Source organism: Crocodylus porosus, unplaced genomic scaffold, assembly GCF_001723895.1.
Source record: "Crocodylus porosus isolate Cpor-Errol unplaced genomic scaffold, CroPor_comp1, whole genome shotgun sequence".
In the NCBI taxonomy this organism is placed as follows: domain Eukaryota; kingdom Metazoa; phylum Chordata; order Crocodylia; family Crocodylidae; genus Crocodylus; species Crocodylus porosus.
Window position 1 is genome coordinate 17,878,117 of NW_017728907.1, and position 24,483 is coordinate 17,902,599.

Sequence of the window (24,483 nt, forward strand, 5' to 3'; positions counted from 1 at the left end):
CTACATTGAACACCTTCAAGAGTAAATTGGATGCTTATCTTGCTGGGATCCTATGACCCCAGCTGACTTCCTGCCCTTTGGGTTGGGGGCTGGACTCGATGATCTCCCGAGGTCCCTTCCGGCCCTAATGTCTATGAAGTCTATGAAATCTATGAATATTCTCAAGATAAGATCTTTTTAAAAAATATTATTTTACCTTTCAAAAACAGGGTGCAAATTTTATTCAAGTGTGAGTTGGTTGTTAGAAAATACAGTATACAACTGCCAGCCCTGCTCCCATTACAATTTTTGAGAGTAGGATGGAGTCCCCACATAAATCATGAGCTGGAAGGAACCTGTGCCTGCCCTGCATCTGCAATGGCTTGGGCTCCCTCTGAGTGAGGTGCTGAGTTGAACTGACAGGCTGTTTGTGGTAGGCACGTGCTCTCCAGCAGCAATGGGAATCCTTTTGCAAAGTGGCCATCCCAGTTAAACACTCAGATACTATGGTAATGGGATTGGTTACTTTAGTTAGATCGATTTGCTGATCTCTGTCCCTGGTTGTATAAACTGTGCTGTTCACGCCACAATCAGTAGGCGCTATTACTGCTGCTGGTGCTGTTCTTTCCTACTTCTGTATCTTCCCAGCCCTGAGAGTTGCTTTTCCCTCATCCTCTCCAGGAGGCCTTGTTGTTCAGGAGTTAAAATAGGTCTTGGTCCATAATTCTCCTATCTCTTCTCTCCATGGGAGAGGGTGATTTTCAGATGGGATGAACACCAATTCACTTCAGGTGGTAGCATGAGGGCTCAGCATCTCTGCAATTCAAGCTCTTAGGAGGAGATTCTCAAATAAATTGGGCCTGTTAAACTCATGTTTTGTGCTGTCCATTTCTCATGTAAGTGTCACATTGGAACCTAGTGAGTGTGAACCTTTTGGGATTTCTAGCTCTTGTTCCGATGATTAAACGGGAGCTGAGGTCTTTTCACCCTAACCTGGACTGGAAGTCCTGATTGCTTGAAAATCTGCCCTGGTTTGGAGAATCTAGCCATGTATGCATATGCCTGAGCACTCAAAAATTGAGGTGTCCAAAATTAGGTTCTTTGCTTCACTTCATGTTATTTTTTTCCTCTGTGAACTTAGTTTAAAAAAACTAGTTCTATGCCGTTCAGGGATGTCATTTGATAACATCAGTAAAGAATCTTGAGTTTCAGAAGTACAGAGTAATATTGTTGTCTCCATTTTCTGGACAGCAAGATTCAGAGGATCCCACAAAGCCCAGCAAAACTATGATTGCCAGTCCACAGCAGTCTTTGGAGGTCCATCTTTATCAGGGATAGAAGTGCTGGGGTCTCACTTTAATTTATTTCATTTTAAAATATATGTCACCTCTAAAACAAACATATAACAATATTTTTAAAAGGTCTGATATTGGTATCAGAGTCTGGGAATAAAATACCCCATGGAAGTTCAGAAAAATTTAATTGTTTTAGATGTACAACTGGAGGGCTAGGGACAGACATTCAAAAAGCCTAAGCCTGAATTGATTCAATCTTTGCAGGTTAGTTTAACCTGGCTAGGCTTAACTGGTTTGTAACTGGACAGACATTCTCTCTGGATTGAGGAAATGCCAGCACATGCCTGCAGTGGCTCAGGCTAGAAGCTGGGGCACTTAGAGTAGCCCTCCTTTCCCTTACACAGTACTAAGCTGAGGGGGATGTGGCTAGGCCCCGGCAGGACATTCTGATTAGGCAGGTCTGCCTGAACCATCCCAGGCTTTTCCCCGCTGGCTGCTCAAAGGGTGGGAGTGTTGCCACACCCAGCCCCCTGCTAGCACTCTGAGGCAAGGCGGGTGTGTGTAATGCATGCATCTGTTGATGATACAGAGCTTTTCAATCTGTCCCCTTGCTTCTTTATATTGTCTGCAGCAAACTGACAAGGCAAGCAAGCCAGCAGGGAGTGGATAACAGTGTTTATCACCCCATCAGCAAATCAATGCCTCTCTCCACTAGTTCTTCTTAAATAGCTTACCAGCTGACCTGTTGGTTATCTCCAAAAAGCCCTAAGTGGTCACTGTTCTATCTGCTTGTCCCAGTGAAACTTCAGACACACACATGCAGACACCTCTTGGCATTAGCTAGCATACCACATGCCTAGGGTCCATGGGTCTGGGATCCATGCTGTGGGAGATGGGAGGGAGGAAGGGGGGGTGTTCTGGTTGAGCAGCAAGGGTAGGAGGGTAGGGCAGGGGGAAGCCAGGCAGACCTTGCTGTGTCTGCAGTCTCTGCTGGAGCTCCAGCCAGGGAGCAGAAGGGAGGGGCCAGCTCTGCTGTGGGGCAGAGAGCCACGCCCAGCCCAGAGAGCATGCTTGGATGCTGGGAATGTCTGGTTTAGCTTCAATCGGCAAGGGGTCTGGGACATACATTGCATAAACCAATTTGAGCCAAATCAGTTAAGCCTGATACTACATTCAACCAGGTTTATTTCAAACCAGTCATCCATTTTCAAACTGATTTAAAAAATTTTTATCCCTTGAACATCTGTTCTGTTACAGGTTTAAACCCGTTTCTGATCACTTAAACCAGTTTATGTGTAATATCTGTCCCTATCCTAAAAGACCAAGTCTGTGCTATTTCAGCAAAGAACTGGATTGACCATTCTTACACACCAACACACATACTCACGGTGTATATGTAAGCACATGACTAAAAATAACCACACACACGCACACAAAAGTAACAGAGGAGACTGTGGAAAAAAGCTTTCCTGACTTCAGTCTAGAAACTCTTATTACCAGTATAATAAAAATAATAGCTTTATGTTTCTACAGCATCTTTCATTTTGAAGGATCCCAAAGTGCATTATAGTCCATACATATAATAAAGGGTGAATGTGCTTACTCATGAAATGCAACCATGTCTGTGTACACCCAGACAGTGCCTGTACCTTTTGAGAGGAACTGTTTCAGAGATGCATGAAGCTTTCATAGTCAACAAGCTACTCCTTCAGATGTTGTGAAAGGACTGGTAGACAGAAAAGCTTTTATGTAGAAAGGAAAAAAATAAGGAGAAGGGACCCTTCTAAATGAATTATGAGTGGGTTGAGTAGATCAACTGAGATGAAAATAAGGAAGTTAACAAGAGTTAACAGCTCACCCAGGTCATGGGATAATAAACCATGGTCCCTGTAAAGACCATGATTAATACAGTCAAGTCTGGATGATTGTACTCCAGTGCAAGGTGAGAGAGGTCTCCCAATGCAGCCAGCCAGAAGACAGAATATCTGGAAGTACAGAAACAGCTCTGGAATCCTTAGCAATTGTAAACTGTCCAGGTGTCAGGGCTTTATCTCAACCAAAATACGTCACCTCCTCCGTGCCCCCTAGCATCATTCTGGTCATTAATCAGTACCTCTGAGGGGTGCCCATTGCCCAGCACTGTTAGTTGCACTGTGAAACCTCCCTCACCTTGCCTGTAAGGAGCACAAGTGCTGGGGTTGTATATCACCTCCCCAAGGGGTTGTGTTTACTCATTTCACCATGCAGATGCACAAGCCCACTGAGGGAGCAACCAAAAGCTGGTCTTTAATGAGTTCACTGAAAACTCCCAGCTGTAAGGAACATTACTAGCCCAGGGAATTCTTAACAAGAGCCTGTTTCAGGGCACCTTTCCCTTGACATTAATGGATATCAGGTCAAGCCCCTCTTCCCTTTCTATCTAGGACACCAGCATGAGTCTGGCTATACCAGAAGTAGTGGAAGTTCTGCCTCTCGCTGGTGCTGTGGCACTGTCAGACTTGAAGCCTGTTGCTTTTCAGCTTGTCTTTCCCTTTGGATTTAGCAATGAACCACATTCTCTCCTGTTTTCTTTGGTATGGGCTGTATATCAAATCAGGGTAACGTTTTACATTTTTTTTAAAAAAACAACCTTCACTTTATTTTTAGCTTGTTTTATTATACATTTGTTTGTGCTGGGAAATGCCTTGGCACTTCAGTGGGAAAAGCGCTATCGAAATAAAATCTGTATTGTATTCTTATTCACTCCATTATTTTTCCCCAAAAGAAGTTTTTAATGGATTAAAGAGAAATCTGGTTTTGGTTTTAATTTTTTTTTCCTTTTTTGTTCAGTAAGGAAAGAATTGCAGTTTCCTAAGCTGCTTCCCTAGCTTGCTTGTCCTAGTTTGCTGTTTCAAGCTGAGATTGATTTGTGCATTTGGTGACAGGCCTTGTACTTTTCCTTTCAATTCACACCAAGGGCATCCCTAAAACTGGAGCTGTCTCTTAGCCAGGGTGACCCTCTGAGCTGTACCCACCCAAAGCCTCAGGTTGTTTATAGCAGTAATGGGAGAGATCAGGCAAGATGTATCGGGGGAGAGAAAGGCAGTGCAGGAATGGAGGAGGGAAAACCATGGAAAAGGAATGGAAGTAAAGACAGCAGGAAAAGATGGGGTAGGAAAGAGAGAGCAAGCAAGTGAGCCTTTAATGGAAGGGAATCCAAATGACATAGGGCTATAAAGGTTCACTTTGAAAATGTTTGTTCCAGACTAATTTAGTGCTGGTGAAAGTCATTTGGCTTAGAGCCAGAACTGTCTGCTTATCCTCACATCACATTCAGTAGGAGCGTTGCCGGGGCAAGCTTCCCCCATGCTGCCCCACACGAGTCCCTCCAATCTGACCAGAAGGGACCCTTCTAGAGGTGGGACTCACATCCTGATAATTACAGTTCAGAAGAGTTTTTTCAGTTTGAATAGTCTTTGAGCTTACTTCCAGCTGCTTGTCCTTAGGCAATAGTGATTGTTGACATGTAGGGCATTTCTGGTGGATTAATGACTAACTGGTAGGTCTTGATGGCTGAGACTGTGCCATATGGGTCATTAATTCCAGTTAGTTGTCTGTTCATCTGCAGAGTGCCAAATGTCCTAATCATAGTTTGAAAATGCAAATAAACATAGGTACATGGATTATTTTTATGGGCTATAATGTTTCATCTGTTATCTGCAGACCATTTCTAGATCTTAATGCCTTGTATATTAGCTCTGTAGAACACTTGAGTCATCTCTCACTATTCCACTCAATCTATAATTTTATAAATTCATGAAGATCTGCTCCAGCAGGGACCATTGGATTATCTGGCCTGACCTCCTGAGTAGCACAAGCCATTCCATTTTCTCCTCTTATCTCTGCACTGAGCCTAGTAGTTTGTGTGAGACTCATGTATTTCAGGTCTGAGAAGACTAAACCATTTCTATGTACAGGCAGGAAAGAGGGAGACAGTCCGGTACCAAGGGCCTGCATAGCTCAGGACTGAATGACTCTGGCCAGCAAACTGCACATCATTCTGCAGAAGGAGTGAAAGACCTCTACCAGATCCTTGCAAATCTGAGCTAAGGGAAGGTCCTTTCCCCATATCTGATCTTGCCATCTGTTTGGCCCGGAGCATGTGATCAAGATGCAACAGTGAATTATTGACAAAAGAAGATTTTTTTATACTATTTCAGATCACTGATCCACCCTGTTCAGTGCTGTGTCTCTGGCTGTAACCAATTCCTGAGGATTCAGAGATGGGTGAAAAAATAAACAGACTGCATCTAGACAAGGGGGCTCCAAAGAAAAGGAGGGAACAGTTCCTTCCAGAACTCTGCAGGTGACCGGGGGACCCCTGAAATGTTGTTATCTACAGTTTGATTCTTTACTGAAAATCAACCAAATTAACCTGATATCTTCCCACCTCAGAAATGAGGTAGCACCCCTGCCTTTTGCTTCCAGCTCTCATAGTGATGTGGGGCAAGAGGCTTGTCTGGTTTGGCATGAGCCTGGGAGGGAGCAGGATCATACCTATTGTCCTCAGAGCTGGCACAAGATTCATCCCTGGAGCTTGGTGATCCCTAGTGCTGCTAGCTGCTCCTCCTTCCACCCCAGAGAGCCATGGCAGCTGGGAGCAGGGGCAGGGGTGCCACAAGCAGGGGGAGATCTGCACATGCCCATGGGGGACAATATGGGAGCACCTTGGCTGCTGGCTGTTCCAGAGCACATCTCAGCAGTCATAACAGGGTGAGTAGCTAACTTAATGTTGGACAAGCAGTAGGAAGCTTAGTTTTGGACAAGGAGGGCAGGGTAAGCAGGGATGCCTTCTTCCAGCAGAAATCTCTGGGTATGGTTTAGGAGGGAGGGGTCCTGGGGCTAAAACAATTGCTTTTTTTTTGGTTTTTTTGGATGTTCATGGCTATTTGCATTGCATCATAATCAAAGTGTTCACATTAGATCGTAAGAGGCAGGTAGTTTCACCCTTACTTCCTAGTATCCCAAGACAAGGAAGATTTTCTCTGTGCTTCACAACTACCCATCTTGACACCATCCTGCACCCCCCTGAATGCAATCACACACCACAGAGGCTTTAGGATTTCTCCCAAATGAAAGCAAATCTTTAACTAAAATCCCTTTAGGGTCTCTGCTGCTAAGCTCTCTTAATGTTTAGTTACCCTCATTCATTGCAAGGAAATTTCATCTCATTTCAGGATTGGCTTTATCTAACTTTGACTTCCTGCCACTGGATTTTGGTATGGCTTTGTTCGCAAAACTGATATGCCCTCCACTATCAGATCTCTTCTATGTGTAAGTGCTGATAAGCAAAAATCATGTCACCCTTCAGGCTTCCCTTGGATATGGTGACAAGGTTAAACTCCATAAGCCCTCCATCCGAAGGCTTGCTTTCCAACTTCTGGATCATTTCTGTAGCACTCTTTTGACCTCTCTTCCAAGTGTGAACATTGGAAAAGAGACAGCATTTCAGGAGCATTCTTGGCTATGCTGTGTACAGAGGCAAGAACACTCTCTTACTTTTACTTGATATTTCCATGTTGTGTGCATCCTAGGATCATGTTAGTCCTCCTTGCCGCAGGACTGCATTGCACACTCATTCTGAGTTGGTTTTCTGTACATATCTGTGTTCTTCTCTTTATGAAGAGCTGTATAAATATCTCCCAGCCTGTAGGTATAATGTGCATTCTAGGTTATTACCTTGTTTTTGGCTCTATTAAGACATCTTTTCTTGCACTTTGGTCATTTAACCGGGTAGTTCAGACTTCTCTTTAGCAGTAGCCTGTCCCCCTCATTATTTTTTGCCCCTTCAATCTCTGTATTATCTGCAGACATTGCCAGCAAAGGTTTTTAATCATTGTTTAGATCTACAGTAAAAGCATATTTTCTCCAAACACATGGTAAACAAACAGTCAACACTGTGGGATACAAAACACTGTGCCTTTTTCATAGAGTATTAGACTCAGATATTAGGGCCAAAAGAAACCTTTATGATCTAGTTTAGTGATTCTCAACCAGAGTGCCATGGCACCCTGGGGTTCCTTGAAATCCTTCCATGGGTGCTGTGGGGTGCTACACAATATACCCCTATTAGGTCTGATTCACAGCATAAGCTCAGAGATTTGAAATACAAATCAATAGTTATGATCTTTCTGAGTTCTTTGCAACAGAAAAATTGCTCTATTATTTTTCCATAGTCAAAAAAAGTGAAAACTAAGAGCTGGCATTTACTGAGGGGCGCCTTGAGTCTCGAAGTGTTGAGAACCGCTGATCTAGTTTATCCTCCTGCATAACATAGGCCAGTGAATTTAATCTTGCTGCTCCTGTATGAGCCCAGTAGCTTATGTTTGACTATAGAACATCCTCCTGAAAGCTGCTGGGTGGGAGAAGGGGTGTTGGACTGGATTTCCAGACATACATTGAAGGATGTTGCATTCTATGTCCAGAATTAGGTAAGCAAAGTGGTCCAGTTTTAGGCTTCTTTGTGACTGTCAGATAGGTTTGATGTGTGCAAGGGAACAAGCTACTGTGTGCATTATAGCTAGGAGCACTACATCCTCTAACCCTGGGTATGGACAAACACATTTGAATGCTGTAAAGGGGAAGGGAGCTGCTGCTTGGGAGCCTGTAGAGGCTGTACTGATGTAACTGCCATGTCTGCATGATTTTGTAATGACGCAAGGGATCTAAATTGCCCTAATGTGGACCCTGAACGAGGCAGGGCTAAATTTGGGATGGTTTTGCTGCACCTGTAACCATACAGAATCATGCAGCTGTAACAGTTGCATCATAACAGCTTGTATCAGTATCCCTTGAAATCAATCCAGTTGTTGCATCTGTCTGTTACTCATCCTGGGAGCAAGTCTGAGTAATGGAATAGATTTGACCATAGCAACTAATATGGCCTGTACAGTAGGCTCCTCATGTGGCCACCAACAGTGCAGCTGATGCTAACAGTGTTGGGAAAAAAATTCCTCTAAGGTCTTGGGGCTTTCATGTTCCCCCTCTACATTGGCACATATATCTTGGTGTAGGGTACCCAAGAAAGGAAGAAAGACAAAAAGAACCTCTGTGTTAGAGCCAAAGGCAACTCACCATCCCAATAAGAAATGTACCTGTCAGAATAAGGAAATGAGATACCATGTGATGTGTCAACATATGAACACTGAAACAGAGCACTGCTATAGGAGCATAAAGTCTGAGTGGAAAATTCTTTTTCCTCCCCAAAAGACTGCAATGATCTCAGATTAAAATTTGCAGAAGGAAATCCCTACCCCTGTACAAACACCTCTTCCCATTTATCTGTCTCCCTTTCTTTGCCATATTTCTTTGTGGGTAGACATGAGCAGTTTATTGTTTGGATTGGCCTGAACAACCAGATTCAAAATCCAAGGAAGCTCAGTGCAGTGACTATCTTTAACTTCAGCAGGATTGGATCCAGCCTTGTTCTTCCTTCATCTATCACCCCTTGCATTGACAAATCATGTCTAATAAAAATGCCTCCTTGTTAAAATTGAAGTTTAATTGTAAGGGCAGTTTTAATGGTAACCTATGGGATGAAAGCTTGGGTAGATATGACAGCTGATTTATGGATGACATGATGCTGGGAATATTTGGTTTGGTTAAGTCCACTGGTATTTTCTGGACTCTGTGAAACAATCACAGCAAAGCCCAAAATTCAGAAATTTGAAGTTTTGTTATGTGTGTGGAAAACTTATCCAATTTCATGAGAAATCCTGACCTTTTCACAGCTATTAGAAAACCTCAAGGAAAACCTCGACAGTTTCAAAAAATTCCAGATTTGAACTTTGTTTCATTAATGAGCTTTGGCCATGAAGCACAAGACATTTTGAAATGGCACATGTCTGGATGGAAAAAAACCTGACCTTTTCCTAAAATGTCATTGAAAGATACTTTGTTTGGGTTTCAAAACAAGCTAACAAAAACATGAATGATTTTTAGATGGTTCAAGCCCAAGGAGGGTAAAAAATAATTATTGGCTCCTTGTTTTTCTTGAAGGGCTTTATCCAAAATGCTGGAATGTCCCAGTTCTGGAAAAGTGGGGTGCAGGGATAAGCTATATCTATCCGTTATAATCCAAAGGAGAAAAAGAAAAACATCTATTTCATGCTGAGATGAGAAGTGTGATAATAATACCAGTAGGTCGCTCACTCACTGCTAGTAGAGTTTTAGCCCCTACAGGCAGTGACTAGTTCCTGAGAGTCGTGCTAAGCCTGCTAAGTCATGCTAAGCATGGTAAATGATGGATTCTAATATTGAAGTAAAATATAATTCATGGATTCTCTTTTTTGTACAATATCTAGCATAGTGGGTTCATGGTTTTCCTTGACTGGGGCTCCTTGGTGCTACCATAGTGCAAATCATCCTTCTTGTCCACATCACCATCATTATCATCACTGTTTTAACACACAAAATATTTTTCTCTGTGATGATCAGCAGATCTGTCTGAGAGACAATAGATGAAGCTTTCTGTTCCTGTACTTCCACCAAAGTCAGTAGAGTTATGTCGGCTGTTGTTAAGCTTTTGTTAAGTGGCAGGAGTAGGATGGGGCTACCAGGGCAGCCACCCCAGGCACCATCTTGGGAGGGAGGAGAGGGGTGCAGAAAAAAAAACCAGCTGTTGATGCAGCTGCACAATTATGCCGGCAGTGTGGCGGCAACCGGAAATCACTGCTGCTCCTGCGTGTGTCTGCTTCCCCGGGCATCCAATCATTACATCTCTGTGCTAACCTCTGTTGTAGCTAGGCACAGTTCTGATTGCATGGTGCAGGCCTGCTAGAGAGATTTAGTTCACTGTGCTAGTCTGAAGTCAGGCAGATTTGCACTTTACAGACTGACTAGATCAGAGCTGCAGAAGCTTTTGGAAGCAGCATAGCACCTAGTACTGTGATGTGGTGGCCTCTGATTAGACTCCAGTGTACCACCACAGTACACATGAGAAATACGTAGTTGAAGATTCGTGTGTGTGTGCGTGCACGCGCATGTGTGCGTGCACATGCAAAGCTATATGATTTGCAGAACATGCCAAATTTCTTTGTGAGTTTCCTTGCTGGTGTTAGACTGGAGGCAAGAAAAAGTCTAGAAAGGAAAGAGTCTCAACCCCCTGCACACCGTTCACATGCCTGTGTACACAGACGCACCTATGCATGCAGGCTCAGATGCATGCACCTGAGAAGGCTCAGTTTAATTCAGTGTATGGCAAAGGCTGGGATGGGGAAGGTGCGCGTGCACGTGTGTTGTATGCATGTGTGCTGGGGGCACAGTTACGGAGTGGTACAACCAAATGGAGAGGGAGGGGGAAGAGGCCCACAATTGGTACCAGATGCCCTCGGAAGCTAATGACCTGACAAACGCTGTGCTCATAAAACAAATTCTTTAAAAAGGAAGCAAATGGAAATATAAGCTAGTGAAAGAATTTGCAGCAGCTGCCCTGAAACCATTTCTCACTTCATAAACAGGTCTGCACAGAAAAAACAGGTTTTTTTGTGGTCCTTTCCCTTGCCATTTTTCCCTTGCTGTTCCCCCCGGCCCCGTCTGCCCCCAACCTTGAATGGGCTCTTCCACACTAGTTTCCATGGCAGCTTTGGCTAATGGACTTGGCTGGAGTCAACAGTGAGCTCCGTTCATGCTATACATACATCCGCAGCATATTTGTGTGTGCGTGTGTATGAGAGAGAGGAGGGGAAGGGAGGCTTGTCTCAATAAATATTTGTATGTGGAGGCTGAGCATATTTCTTCCACGTACTTACTTGATGCAAGAGCCGGTGCCTGCAGCCATGCCACGTGGTGCTGGGAGCCAGTCGGCTCTGACACGCAAGGCCAGGTTGGGCCAGGTCAGGATTTGGCTGGGAGACCTTCAGTAAGAAAATGAGAAGGCTCACCTATACAGGTGGCAGTTTGGGATGTTCAATAGGGGTGCTGGCTCTCCTTCCAGATTGCTACCTAAAAGGAGCGCTAGGTTATTTGGAGGCACATCCTTTTGGGAGGGTCATAAAACCAAGGTCCTGATCAGTTGTGATCACTAAATATATTTTTGTTAAAGTCCCTGTGGTCCCAGTTCTTGGCTAAAGTCCATCCCAGGTAATTACATTCAGCCTATTTAATTTCCCCCTCCAGCTGTAATTGGATGCAGCATTCCTGTTGTGTAGTGTCGCTGTTTTTTTGGATACAGAGCTGCTGTGTTTTATGCAACAGCTGCATTTCATTGGTGAGGAAAGGTTCTTCCCCCAGCCCTTACCCATGTTTCATGGATGAAAAGCAATGCAATTATAGTAATGTGTGCAAGTGCTTTGAGATCCTTAGCTGAAAGGTGCTGGAAAGGGCTGCTGTTAATATTATTTCCTGGAAACACATGGCAGATGGATAGGAAATCCCACTTCTGAATCTTTCCCACTGTCTCCCTAATAAGTATATTTAGCTTGTAAAGGGAAAGTGTTACTGTTTTTAACTGTATTGCTGTGCTATGTTGAGGCACCAGCTGAGAGGAGGACTTCAGTGTGCCAAGTGCTGAACTTGAGATATGCTGGCATGTGCTCCCAGCCCCATGGAGCTTAGAGTCAACACGGACAAGACAGAGCAAAAAAAGAGAAGTGTCAGGGTCATGAAAGTGAGACACAGAGAAAGCGTATCTTTCTTGAGATGACTTAAAGAATGTATGAATCAGACAAGATACCAGGTCAGTTCCTGAACCCCCAAAACACCCATCCTCCTGCTATGTTGCTGTTGTGGTAAATGAGCTAGAATTCATGTCTGGATCAATAATGGCAACAAGAATGCTTCTTGCTGAATGTAGATAAGGCCTAAATCATTGGCCCCCACATACTATTCACACACAGACGTCTCAGGTCACCTCCATGTTTAGGTGCTGCCACTCAGTAACTTCTGTGCTGGTGTTATGTGTGGAATTTAGTCAGAGATGGCCTTGAAAAAGGACAGGAAGGGACACAGCCAAGTGAAAAGGGTTTGAGAGAAAAATTGGGGAGGGGCATCTGAGCTCTCCCACTCTCTTCCATTGTGTGCTAGCATCATGGCATGTGCATCTGGTATGCAGACCTCTCCTCTTTAGGTGTGAGTCCATTGCTCAAGCATTCTTTCCAGGAGCTGAACACATATATGAATGCACACTGTGCATGTATGAGTCTTTCTGAGCATGTGGTTGAAGTGCAAGCAGCAGGTTGGCCCAGGGACTGAAGGGGATTGCCTGGGACTTGGATGATCCATTCATGTCTGGGCTTTAATCTGCTTCCCAAGGCTTTGGCTGCACAGCAAGCTCTGCAAGAGTTGCCAAAGTGTATAAAAATACTCAGATCTTACCCTCCCACACTCACCCCAACAGGTATTTCCCAAAGGTTGGCCTGAGAGCAGTGTGTGCATAGGGGGTTGTGTGTGGATCAGATTGCATAGGTGATAGTATATGTGAGTATTGTGTTCTGCTATTAATTCATCCATCTAAATGGTCAGAGGTTCCCCTGTGGATGTCCTTGGCTGTAAGGTAGCCTACAAAATGGGCTTTCTTCATTCCCTCCTGCATTTCCACCTCATTTCTGGGAAGAACTACCCGTTAGTGCTTGGCTTGAAGCAAGCATGCTTTCATTAGAGGTAAGGAGGAGTCATGTTACAAATTTTGTAGAGTAAACCTAAGTCTCTGGGGAGTCCTATGCTTGCATGTGGGGGCTCACCTCCATGAAGCAAATCCCTTCTGGCACTGTTTGCGGCTGGACTTGAGGCTGCGAATTCTGCTGCAAATATCTCTGGTAGGGCTGGGGTCTTCACTGTGTTCTTGTTCCAGGGTGCCTTTTAAGCTGGTCAGATGAGCACACCCACCTCCTTATCTCAGTTTCACTCAGCCACATGAAGCAGTTCCAGGGAACTCTGACTTACAAGGGCCAGTGAGCTCCAGGGTGTCAGGGATGCCTAGAGGAGATGTAAAAAGTAAATACCCAACTAGTGGCATTTTATGGCCCAATCCTGTGAGATGCTGAGCACCTACAACTTCCATGGGCAACTGAAGAGATTCAGCACCTAAGCTATTATTTCCTAATGAAAAGCTTAGAAAAGAAAAGGTTCTGCTGTGGCTTCTCAGTGGGGATGTATCCTCCCTAAAATCAGCGGAGCTACACCAGCACAGATCCGCTGAGAATTTGGCTCAGTGCTCTTAAAGAGACACTCTCAAGGGGAAAAACGTCATATATTGGAAAGATTTTTTTACATATTTTGCTACTTAGGTGATTAAATATGTTTCTTATTTTACCATTTAGTTATCTTAATGTTTGTACAACACTTTAATGTCACAGCTTTTGTTATGTTGTCTCTGTCTCCTCCACAGCAGTACCCAGAGTACCAGTGGGGAGCACAGCAGCTGCCTGCCACTGCAGCTTGATCATGCTGCCATCGTGAACTGCACATCCAGTGCCCCAGGACATATGAAGTGTGCTGTTACCTGTGAAATGGGATTTGCTCTCCATTCCAGCAGTGGAAAGGGTTTGAGTCCCATGCAGGTGAGTTGATAGTTGGGTGCAAGTAGAACCCCCCATGAGATGTATCTGAGCAACTGCTGGTTAAGGCAGACTTTTATGGAGCTCACATTGGGTTGGTCATGAGTACCATGTTGCTCTGCCTGTAAGATTTGGTCCTTACCCCTGTCATATTCTCAGTGCTGGTCCACCATTCACAGCAATACTAGGGCCCCTTCCCATTCCAGTCCTGGGTCCTGGCAGGTATGCCAGCCTGGGAACTGTTCTGCACAGTGTTTGCTCATCATACTGAACTGAAAGGTGCTTTTGTGATGCAAAGAAATATCTGCAGTTCTTCTGTTGTGATTGATGGTAAAGAAAAACATTTCAGGAATCTCTTTTCTGGAATATGTTAAGTAGAGACTCACCTGTTATGGGGCAGATCCTACAGGGTCACAACTTGATCTCATTTCTGCTGGAATGTAGAAGAGAAGTGCCTCTGAAATCCTTCACTGTTGCTTCTTCCTGATGGTGCTGTCTTGGATGGGGGCTGAAGTGAGCAAGAAGGGGAGGCAACCATCCCCTTGAAAGTACTATCTTCCTGGGGCCCTTCTTTTCTGCTGTAGGCATCACTACCTTTGGTGAGCTGTTTCAGGTCACGTTTAGTGCGTGAGTGTTTTGGTAAGGTAGGTGGGATGCTTGGGGGGAATCTCTCCCCCTTTATACAGCCTTCTCAGCCCATCTGAATGCCACCCAGCTTTTTTCTGTGCTCAAAATACCCCTTGTATCTGCACAGTGGAATTATCATGGGTGATCCCAGTAGGTAAGAGGGCCCAAGACCTCAGTCACTGCCACATTTTGCCACTGTAAGTGCATTCAGTCCCATAATGCTGATTTACCTTAGCTGAAAATATGGCCCTTTGTCAGTAGATGGGCCTAAGTTTAAAACTGGAGTAACAGTGGTTTAGAGCTTTAAGATTTTAATCTCACAGCATAACAGGCTCACTATTTCTTGTGATCATCTTTTCTATCTATGCTGTTTATATACCCCTCATAACCACCGTGCCTGATCACCTCACACTGACAACACTTATGTCTGTGAGGTAGGAAGGATATACAAATAGCTAATACAAACGTGAGCCCTGAAAAGGCTGTTTTCTTTATTTCAGTAGGTTGGGTCTAACTAATGGATTAAGTCTTCCTATACAGCATTTGCAAACTCCGTTTGTTAGATAAAAGGATTTCTATCCAGAAAGAAATCCAAAAGAAACTGGAGGGTTTTGCAATTAGGCAGTGGACTTCTAATTTCCCATTTATGGTATAGAAACAGATCTGGGATCATAGAAACAGACTGAACAAGTGACCTAGAGCTGCAGAGGCAATGGTTAGAATACCTTAAGGTCTCTGGCATGTTTTCAGTTTTAAAGATAAAGGTCATTGCATTGTTATTGATTAGAGAAAAAATAGGTTATAAGTGAGATAACTGGCAGGGGTATGCAGTCTTTTCTTCCCTTCTACCTCACTAGTTCTAACACAGTCCAGCTTAGTTGTGTCCTACAAGTCAATATGAAAAAAAGTTAGGCCCAGTTCATAGAAGGCAAGGATGTGCATCAGAAAAATGCACAAGGATGTGCATCCCTGGAGCTGGCCCTATTGTTAGCTATCTCAGCAGGGAGACCACAGTCTGAATAGCTTCTGGGGACGGAACTTCCCTTGAAATGAACCATGAAGGTCTCAGTAGAGTCATTTTGGCAAGGTGCATAGTACAGTTTGTACTGTCCCTTCTCTGTTACTAGAGAAAGGGTACACGTTTCTGAGGCTGTCCGTCTGGCTCCTGTGATGAGTGCTGAACAGGAGAGCAAAAGCTGAAGCAAGGTAGAGAAATATGTAGGTATAAGGAGAATTAAGGGAAAGCTTCCCTGAGGCTGAAAGTAGGTCAGACCTGGAAGGGACACTACCAAGACTGCATCTGTGAATGTGCTTACCTACAGGTTAGATGGACACTGAGAGGAGAGGAACATAACACAGTGCAAAGATTAGTCAGGCAGCTGGATGGATTTAGATGGGCCATTTGGCCCCTGTTTCTCCCAGAAGGTTATTAAGCATGTGGCTGCCCAGCTAATCCCAAGGCAGATGTGATTGGACAGCAGGTCCTGTAACACACTCTGATATGTTCTCAACCAAAACATAATGTTCTTTTTGCTTCTAAAATGAGGCCACACAAAATAAATCTGCCTAGTGTGAGTTTTCTACATTTGGCAGTTGAATGGGAAATATCTAGGCAGAGCTGGGGCTGTGGCTGCAACAGTTGATGGTAGGTTACAGGTGCCCCTCTGCAGTGGCCATGGCACTAGCTTTCTAAAGTGTCATAGGACAGTGTCACCCATGAAGGCTCTAGTATGGTATGAGTCCTTGTGAAATGAAGAGAGTAGGTTTAACTTAGGTCTTATCTACAGTGCAGATATATTCATATTTTCTTAGCCCTGGTAGTATAATGGATGAGGTCCTGGATTTGAAACACATTCAAGGTGAAAATGTGGCTTGAGTGGTTTGTGGCCTTACATTGCAACACAAGATATTTAGATTAGATTTTAGGAAGAACTTTCTAAGTATGAAGGTAGTTAAGCACTGACTCATTGTCTAGAGAGAATGTGGAAGCTTCATCCTTGGAAGCTTTTAAGTTCATGTTAGGCAAATATTTACCAGGGATGTTATAGGCAATGATGATCCTAGTTTGAACAGGGATTGGTTTAAATAACCTCCTGTGGTCCCTTCCAGCCCTATTTTTCTGTGGTTCTGTGATCTGCATCATCAGGCTCATGGTTAAAGCTAGTGCAGCTCATCACATTCATATTCTTTTCCAGGCAGATCCCATGTTGGTCTATATGAATGACTCTCAGCAAGGGTGCCACAGCCCCCTGGAGTGCTTTGAGATCCTTTCAAGTGTGCTACAGGGTGCTATCTATGCACATTGGTGCCATGCAGATTAGGATATCCTCCACTGCAGTGTCTATAAAAACAACATTGTTGAGAAACTCAGTTACCATAGGCTCAGCCCATCTTTACATTGTAGGCATGTTGAACCCTAATTTATTTTACTGTAGATAACTCTTACATTATCTGCATGGCCCATTGTGCCATACAGAGCTTCACATCTATTGGCATCCTAGAGATGGCAACTTGACCATATATGCTTTACCTAGAAGCAGGACTCATTTGAGCATAATATTCTAATGGGAGAAGTACGACTGAAAACTCTTTGAAACCCATGCCAGCCTTTCTGGTGATGTGGTAACTTTAGTCTAAACCCATTCACAAAAATCAGAAACAGCCATGTTTTCTCTTTAGAAAGAGGTTCTGCTGACATGTAACTCGGGACAGTGGGACAGATCTGTGACCTGTGATCCTGTTGACTGCGGAGTTCCTGACCAATGGCTTGTGTATTATGCTGAGTTTTCCTGCCCTGAAGGGACCACATACCTGAAGCAATGCTCCTTCTCCTGCATCAAGCCAGCTAAGCTTCAAGGTATGGGATTATCTGCAGATAATTTAATCCTGATTTTGGTACCACATGCATCTGTCCAGTTTCTTTCTCAGTCAAGTCTTTCTCTTCTCATCCCTATTGGTGTTATCCTGACACTGCCAGCCAAACAGAGTCTAGGTTTGTGAAGTCTCCTGGGAAGCAGTGCACCATCCAGCTCCATATATACTAGGAGCCCAACACCCTGCAGATATTCACAACCACCCACTGGGCATTTCCTGCCTGCTACCTCAAATTGCAGGCACATACCTCCTGTATCTTTATGAAACCCTGGCCACCTCTGCTAGCCCCAGGACAGTGATCTAGAAAGTTGAGAAATAGTACACCAGTGCAGTTGGCCAAACAGGTGTCGGGGCGGGGGGGGGGCGTTCTACTGAAAGCAGTCAGGATTATGGATGGGAAATCAAAAAATGTCACTGAGGTATGTTGATCTATGGAACTGGACTGGGTGTTGTCACAGAGACCTGAGACCCTAACTACAGCCTGGTGTCCCCTACCACTCTGTGTCCTCCTACCAAAGCCATCAATAGCTACAGCTGTGGTTTTAAGCCAAATTAGAGAAAAAGACCTACTGTTATTGTCTACCCAGGACTCAGTTGGATGAGATTTGGGGCTAATTACTCGCACAATGCCAAACATTGGGGCTTGGTGTGAGTTTCCACTGGCCTATTCTCTAACAGTCTCATACAACAAATCATTTTAATGGGTGTCCCATTTATGGAGACATTTATAGTTGAAATGTAGGAGAATTGCTCACCTCTTTCAGCAACACAATGCTGTAAATTAAGTTTGCTTTCATGACAGTAGGCATGTCTGCAGATCCCAGCAAGAACTGATCAAAGCATTGTGTGTAAGCGCCGTAGCCCTACTGTTTGACAGGCCAAATTCTGAACTGCACAGTACCATCACATTCAGGGGAGCTGACAGTTGCAAAGAAGGGCGGGAACTCCATTTGTTAAATCATCTGTGTGTCCTGGAGTTCACTAACAGCCTGATCTTGCTCCTGCTGAAGTCAATGAGAGTTTTGCCTCTGGCTTCCTTGGTAAAGGAGCTGGCTTATATGCAGAAGTTGCTTCCAGGGTCTGAAATGATTCCTGAGGATGTTAATTCAAGTCTGTCGAACCTAGCAGAGAAAGTCAGAGGGTCCAGTTGATGTCACGGAACCACTGGGGCAGGAAATTCCCTGATTCTTGTTCTCATTGGAGACAAACTGAGTTCTCTCTACTACATACAGGCTTTACAAGTACACATTTGGTGACTGGGGCTTAGTTGCCTGTTGTGGTAACAGTGCGCCAGCCAGAGCAAATTCCTATTTACTTTGTATGCTGTGTACACTCTGGAAGGCCTACAGCTGGGTTTTGTCCAACACAGTTATCAGATCAGACAGTGTGAAAAGGTGATGTAAGGATGTACTGTTTTTCCAGTTGCTTTTCTGAATATTCCTATCTATCTGTCATAGGAATGTCTAAAATACTGGTCTCTGCAAAGCACTGACAGAACCCTGATGCATAGCTATGTCATTATTAATTAGTAATGGATAATTATTATTAATTGCATAACACCCAAAGGCCCCAGTTGAGTGTCACTGGCCCATTGCAGTAAATAAACATGTCAGCATAACAGAGAGAGAATTTCTATCAGAGACCGTTTACATCTTAAGCCCAAGATAAGGTACAAATGAAAGATCTGGGAAAGAGTGAGTAAACGATGAGATGACTGGGATGAGCGTGGTAAGCCGCAATTATAGCATGCTAGCATCATCAAGTTTTGTTATAAGCATCAGAGCCAGAGGGGGAGTGCTAAGGGGGTGGTGGTTGAACAAAGTTTGAGGAGCTCATCAAGTTACTTTGCAGAGAGGCTTGCTTCATGCTTTAGGTGCCACTTTTTTAACTTACCTCTGGGCTCAAGCAGTCGATTAAGGACTGGACCACATGTCCAGTGAAGTCAGTGGTTTTGTTTCCATAGACTTCACTGGCTTCAGCATCAGGCTCTGAGAGCAACTTTTGCAGGTTACCAGGCTTCTAGAGATGCATTTGTTTCCTGTAGCCCTGATGTAGCCATCCTGCATTTTGAGCACACTCTGCTTCTCTCTCTTGGAGCTAGGAATGAGTCAATGGCTGACCTGCCTTGAGGATGGACTCTGGTCACTCCCAGAAGCCTACTGCAAGCTGGAATGTGATGCTCCTCATGCAGCTGCCAATGCCAAGCTGCTAGTCAACCGATGCCTGCAAGGGAACCATGATGTTGGTTCTGTCTGCCGCTATAGATGTAAACCCGGATACCACGTGGCAGGGAGCGTGGCAGGGAGCATGGCAGGCAAACACAGGAAGTAAGTGTGAAACTTTCCTGTCTCAGAAGTTTTGCCCATGTTTCTCTCATCCTCTTCACATGTGTTTCCTCACTTCTGATGCTTCATTTCTGATGCTTACCATAGCAGTCACCAAAGGGGATAGGATATTTGCACACTGGCTTAGGAGCTTAACTGTGTGCAGTTCACAGATTTTTTTTTCCTGGTTTTTTGCTCCCCCCCCCCCCCCCCCCATAAAGAACCCCCCTCCCACAATGAAGCATGTGTATTTGCAACTGAGCTGGTGGAAGCAAGGTGTAATAGCCCCTTGTGCACCCCTTCTGCCCCCCACCCTGCAATGTTGTACAGTCGATCACACTTGTGTAGTTGACATCATCATCATCAGATCTCAGGACCTAAGTATGGTTAGACTGGATTTGCACTCGTATAGGAGACATCAAAGAAACAGCAAGAATTTCTCTCCACTAAAGACCCAGCACTGCTAGGGGCATCTGCTCCCAGCTGCATGCAGTAAACCCAAAAATGCAGTGGTGAAGCTGATCTGGGAGCACTGCCAGCAGTTGCCTTCCAGAGTTCTGCCTACGTTGTTTCAGAGTTTCATAGTTTCTAGGGTTGGAAGTCATCTAGTCCGACCCCCTGCCATGGCAGGAAAGGGTACTGGGGTCAAACGACAAATTCTGTTGTGTTTGAGTGCAGTAATGGCATGCAAGTGAATGAAAGCATACTTGAAAGTGGAAGCACCTAGCCCTGGGGATGTGAGGTAGACTTACCTTCAGCGTCTTCCTGAAGTCGCTATGGTGATTCCATAGATGATACCTTCCCTCATGGGCACCTATCCTGCATGCACTTCACTTTAAATTGTGGTTAGTTCTGTTGAATTCAATGAGACAGTTCACGTGTTTAAAGTTAAGAACGTATGCATGTGTTTGGAGACTCCTGGCTTTCATCAGTACACAGCTAATGATCTGGCCTGAAACATTGTGTGGTTGAAGTGGTTGTCTTTCACATGAGTAGTAAACACTCAATTTTGAGCATTTGTGGTCATGAAAGATCAAGTAGTGGTTTTCCCTGGAGATGGCAGGTTCACCCTCATATTTGAGTTAAATTTCAACTCAGACAGTTGTATGTTCTTTGGGGAAAATATTCTCCAGAGTGGAAGAAGGTAGTGGTGATTCAGTGGCAGTGATCTCTGGACTAGACCATTACCATGACGCTAGAGGATTCTGCAGTGTCTTTTTGTGTGGCATCATCAGCTGAAGTCCTGGCCAGTTCTAGTCACTGGAAACTTCAAGGCAGCTTTTGTATTCTCCCCAGTTTCAAATCAGGTAAGTACACTCTAATTGTTTAATTTCCTGTCCAGTTTAAATTGAATGCAACTTTCATCTTCCCTTCCTCCTCTTACTTAGATAACAGTGTTTCTGTGCACTGTGAATAGTGGCCATATTTACCACCCTATAGTGGATTAATTGGTTCTTGTACACACTTTACAAAGTGCTAGTAAGTGGCCTCAGGCTGCAAGGACCTAGACTAAAGTGCAATCAGTATTATAAGGAGTAATTGCTTACAAACCACTTTGCATATCATGTGATTTAGGACTGGCTTTCTCAGGATGCAATTTGATTAATGTTATTGTTAATTTTAGATATTATCATCATCACCATCATTACACCTAGAAGCTCAGGTCACAGCCCAGAGTCCTGTTGTACTAGATGCTGTATAAACACAGAACAAAAACATTGGCCCTTTGTTACCATTAACACAAATGTATATATTGAGGTCCTCATCCACACTCCCTTAATGTCAATAGGACCCCTTACTTGTATCATTGTCTTGGTTTATGAATCAGTGTTGGAAGCACCTCAAGTGTCATCTAGAGGTTACTAATTCATTAATCAGTCATACCTCTAAGCCATCTGCAATCAGTAGAACATGTTGCCTTATAGCCACAATATAAACTGCTCAGACCTGCTTATCTATGCACAGTACATACTGTATGCTCCCATAAAGGCACTGACTCTAGCTGTTAAGGAGCTTTCCTAGCATTCTGTCAAGACTCTTCTTGAATTATGAGATGAGCCGGGTGGAGGGCACCAAACTTAACTAGCTGTAGCGATAGTGAGGAGGGAAGGGGTTGGGGCCCAGGGAAGGCCCCTAGGGATTCTAATGGCTGGATGACAGTGTTGGGGCTCAGTGTAACTCACTGGAATGAGGCTTTGGGCATCTGAAGGTTTTGCACACCTACTGAGCTCTCTTTGCAACATAAATTTGAGTGGCCATTCATTTCATACTAGCAGGACCTGGGCAGAACATGTTGTAGCGCAGGTCTGTCCCTCTAGCTCTTGCCATGCCACTTCCACAGTCTGGAACTCTTGTCCCCCACAGGACCTGGGTGGGCTGGCCACAGTGTGATCATCACGACACACAAAGACTTTAGTGAGGGTCCTGCTATTTTCAAGGTGATTCATTTTAAATGAAGGTTGTTGTGTTAACTGTAGATCTGGGCTTATACAAATAGGTGGTCTTTAGGTGCTGTATTGTTGTGTTTATGCATTTGGTAGATCTTATTCGTTCTGTAATCCACTTTCACTGTCTTATTTATATATGACAATAGCACTAAAAGCCCCCAGTCAGGATCTGGGGCATGACTATGCTAGGTATTATACATACACATTAAGAGTCTCTTCCCCAAACAGGTTATCATCTAGGGTGCAAACAGAAGTGACATTTTTCATGAGATCCGGCCCCTGAAAATGCCTTACAGCCATGACCTAACACACATGCATAGGTGCAGAGCATTTCTAAAATGGCCAACCATGCAAAAAATTAACCCTATTCTAATCAGGTAATAGATTATGGCACTGTGCTTTAGTGCATCTACCGGAACTTGTGTTACCTCAAGGGTTAATTTTCACTTAGGGGCAGATTTGTCAGTGGAGGAGTGAAAGGAGCAGCAGCAGCTGTGGGGCTGCTATGCCCAGCCTGAGCTGGAGGGGGGTAGAACAGAGCCCCCTCACCTGGGAAGCCCAGCCCCAGCTCCCTCCAGTACACCTGTTGGGGGCCTCAAGGCAAGGGGCTCTATTTCTCCCCACCACCAGGTCCAGCTCAGGTCCAGCATAGCACCCCTGCAGCTGCTGCTGCTCCCTAAATTCCCTCTCCACTGACAACCCCAGACTAGGAGGAGGGGACGGGTCTGGGAAGAGGGATGGTCCTGGCCAGCGCCCCTGCCTGCTGGCCAAAAGGGCTGGTGCAGGCAGGCTCAATTCCCCTCCGACCCAACAAGCAAACTTCCATTGGGTTAGGGGGTGCTCTAACTTATAACGTTTTCTGTAAACCACCATGAGTTAGAGCAGGGCCTTGAATGTCTGTCAGTTCCCTTAAAGAGACAATTGATCAGGCCAACAAATGAAGCACTATAGTTTTGAAGATTTTCAGGGGTCTAGAGATACAGATATGAACTTGATGATCATCTCTAGGCCCCTACATACTTTTAGCAATCTGGCCTGAAGTGACTTAACCAAGGTCATACAAAGGGACCTGTGATATGCTCCCTTCAAACCCTACCTCTTCCCTTCCTCCAACCAATTACCCATCCCATTTTTCTGAACTCCACTGTTTTGTCACTTACTGTCTCAGACTTGGATACTGCTCCACTTGTGTTGTAATTCCCTCCGCTCTGTTTGTTTGTTTATAATTGATTTTTACGGGTGGGAATGCAATTACACAAAGATTTGTTTTTAAATATGTACACAAATTCTTTCTCCTAATCTCCTTATTATGTGTCCTCGAATTCCCTAACGAAGCTGCTACGGCTGATTACCCTAAGGTGGAATGTAATTAGGTAATAATGATGCTGTGTATAGATAGAATTGCTGTGTGCAGAATGGGGGGATACAAGTTGCAATGCCAGTGTTCATTTAGCATTTCTCAATGTTAGCATGTTTCCCTTCTAATAATAATGACATATGAACCCTGATGACTTTAATTTTCATAGATTTCATAGACATTAGGGCTGGAAAGGACCTTGCAAGATCATCTGGTCCAGCCCCCTGCCCAAAGGGCAGGAAGTCAGCTGCAGTCAGATGACCCCCAAGTCAATCATCCAAACACCTAAAGAGTTTCCAGTGTTGCTAACACTGGTGCCAGTAAACAGCTGTTATCCACATTAAGAGTCCTGCAGTAGAAAGGCCTCCAGCTACCAACATCATTTCAGCACTACTATCAGATGAGTCTGACTGACTAACTGAAAGAAGCAGGGAGGTTTGATGATACTTTGTATTGGGGCAACTGTATGGTTGGGATGGAAGTTAGACAAGCTTCTGGGCAGCCTTACAGTCAGTCCAGTAAAAGATATCACCAAAAAAACCTGGCTTCCTGGATATTTCCTGGACCATCTTGGCTACAGTAACAATCTGACCCAGTTACATATCTGATTGACCAGGATTTTAAAAAAATGCCATGGCTATAAGAGCCTACACTAGCACTTGCACCTTTAGGCTATGTCTACCCTTCTCTCTCTAGTGTTGTACAGAGTACCACAAGCAGTGTACCTACATGAATGTACTGCTCTTAATTATATATTCTACTTAATTATGTACTCAGTTTAATTATATACTGTACTTAATTATATATTCTACTCTTAGCAGGGCTAACTAACTGGTGGAGCGCTCCTCGAAGGCAGCTATGCTGCTCCTGATATCCAAGATAGCTTGGGTATCTCTGCAGGGCTTGACCATGCGATATGTAGTTAGGCCCTCATTTACAACAGTTCATCTGTAGCATAGGGAAAGTTGTTAGAAAATGCCTGTACTATACCAGCCTGCCTCCTCCTTGCTGCCAAGAGCCTGCTCAAAAGAAGTGAACTTTACCAGA

At 44.3% G+C, this 24,483-nt stretch overlaps 1 protein-coding gene across 1 annotated transcript in view; it reads left to right on the forward strand.

The window, feature by feature from the left end:
• PAPPA2 (pappalysin 2) overlaps nt 1–24,483 on the forward strand; it is a 172,922-nt gene that overhangs the window by 99,447 nt on the left and 48,992 nt on the right. Inside the window, exons 15-17 of the mRNA XM_019530580.1 lie at nt 13,639–13,810; nt 17,114–17,291; nt 19,410–19,635. Of these exons, the coding sequence (XP_019386125.1) occupies nt 13,639–13,810; nt 17,114–17,291; nt 19,410–19,635 (576 nt within the window). The remainder of the gene's footprint in view (nt 1–13,638; nt 13,811–17,113; nt 17,292–19,409; nt 19,636–24,483) is intronic.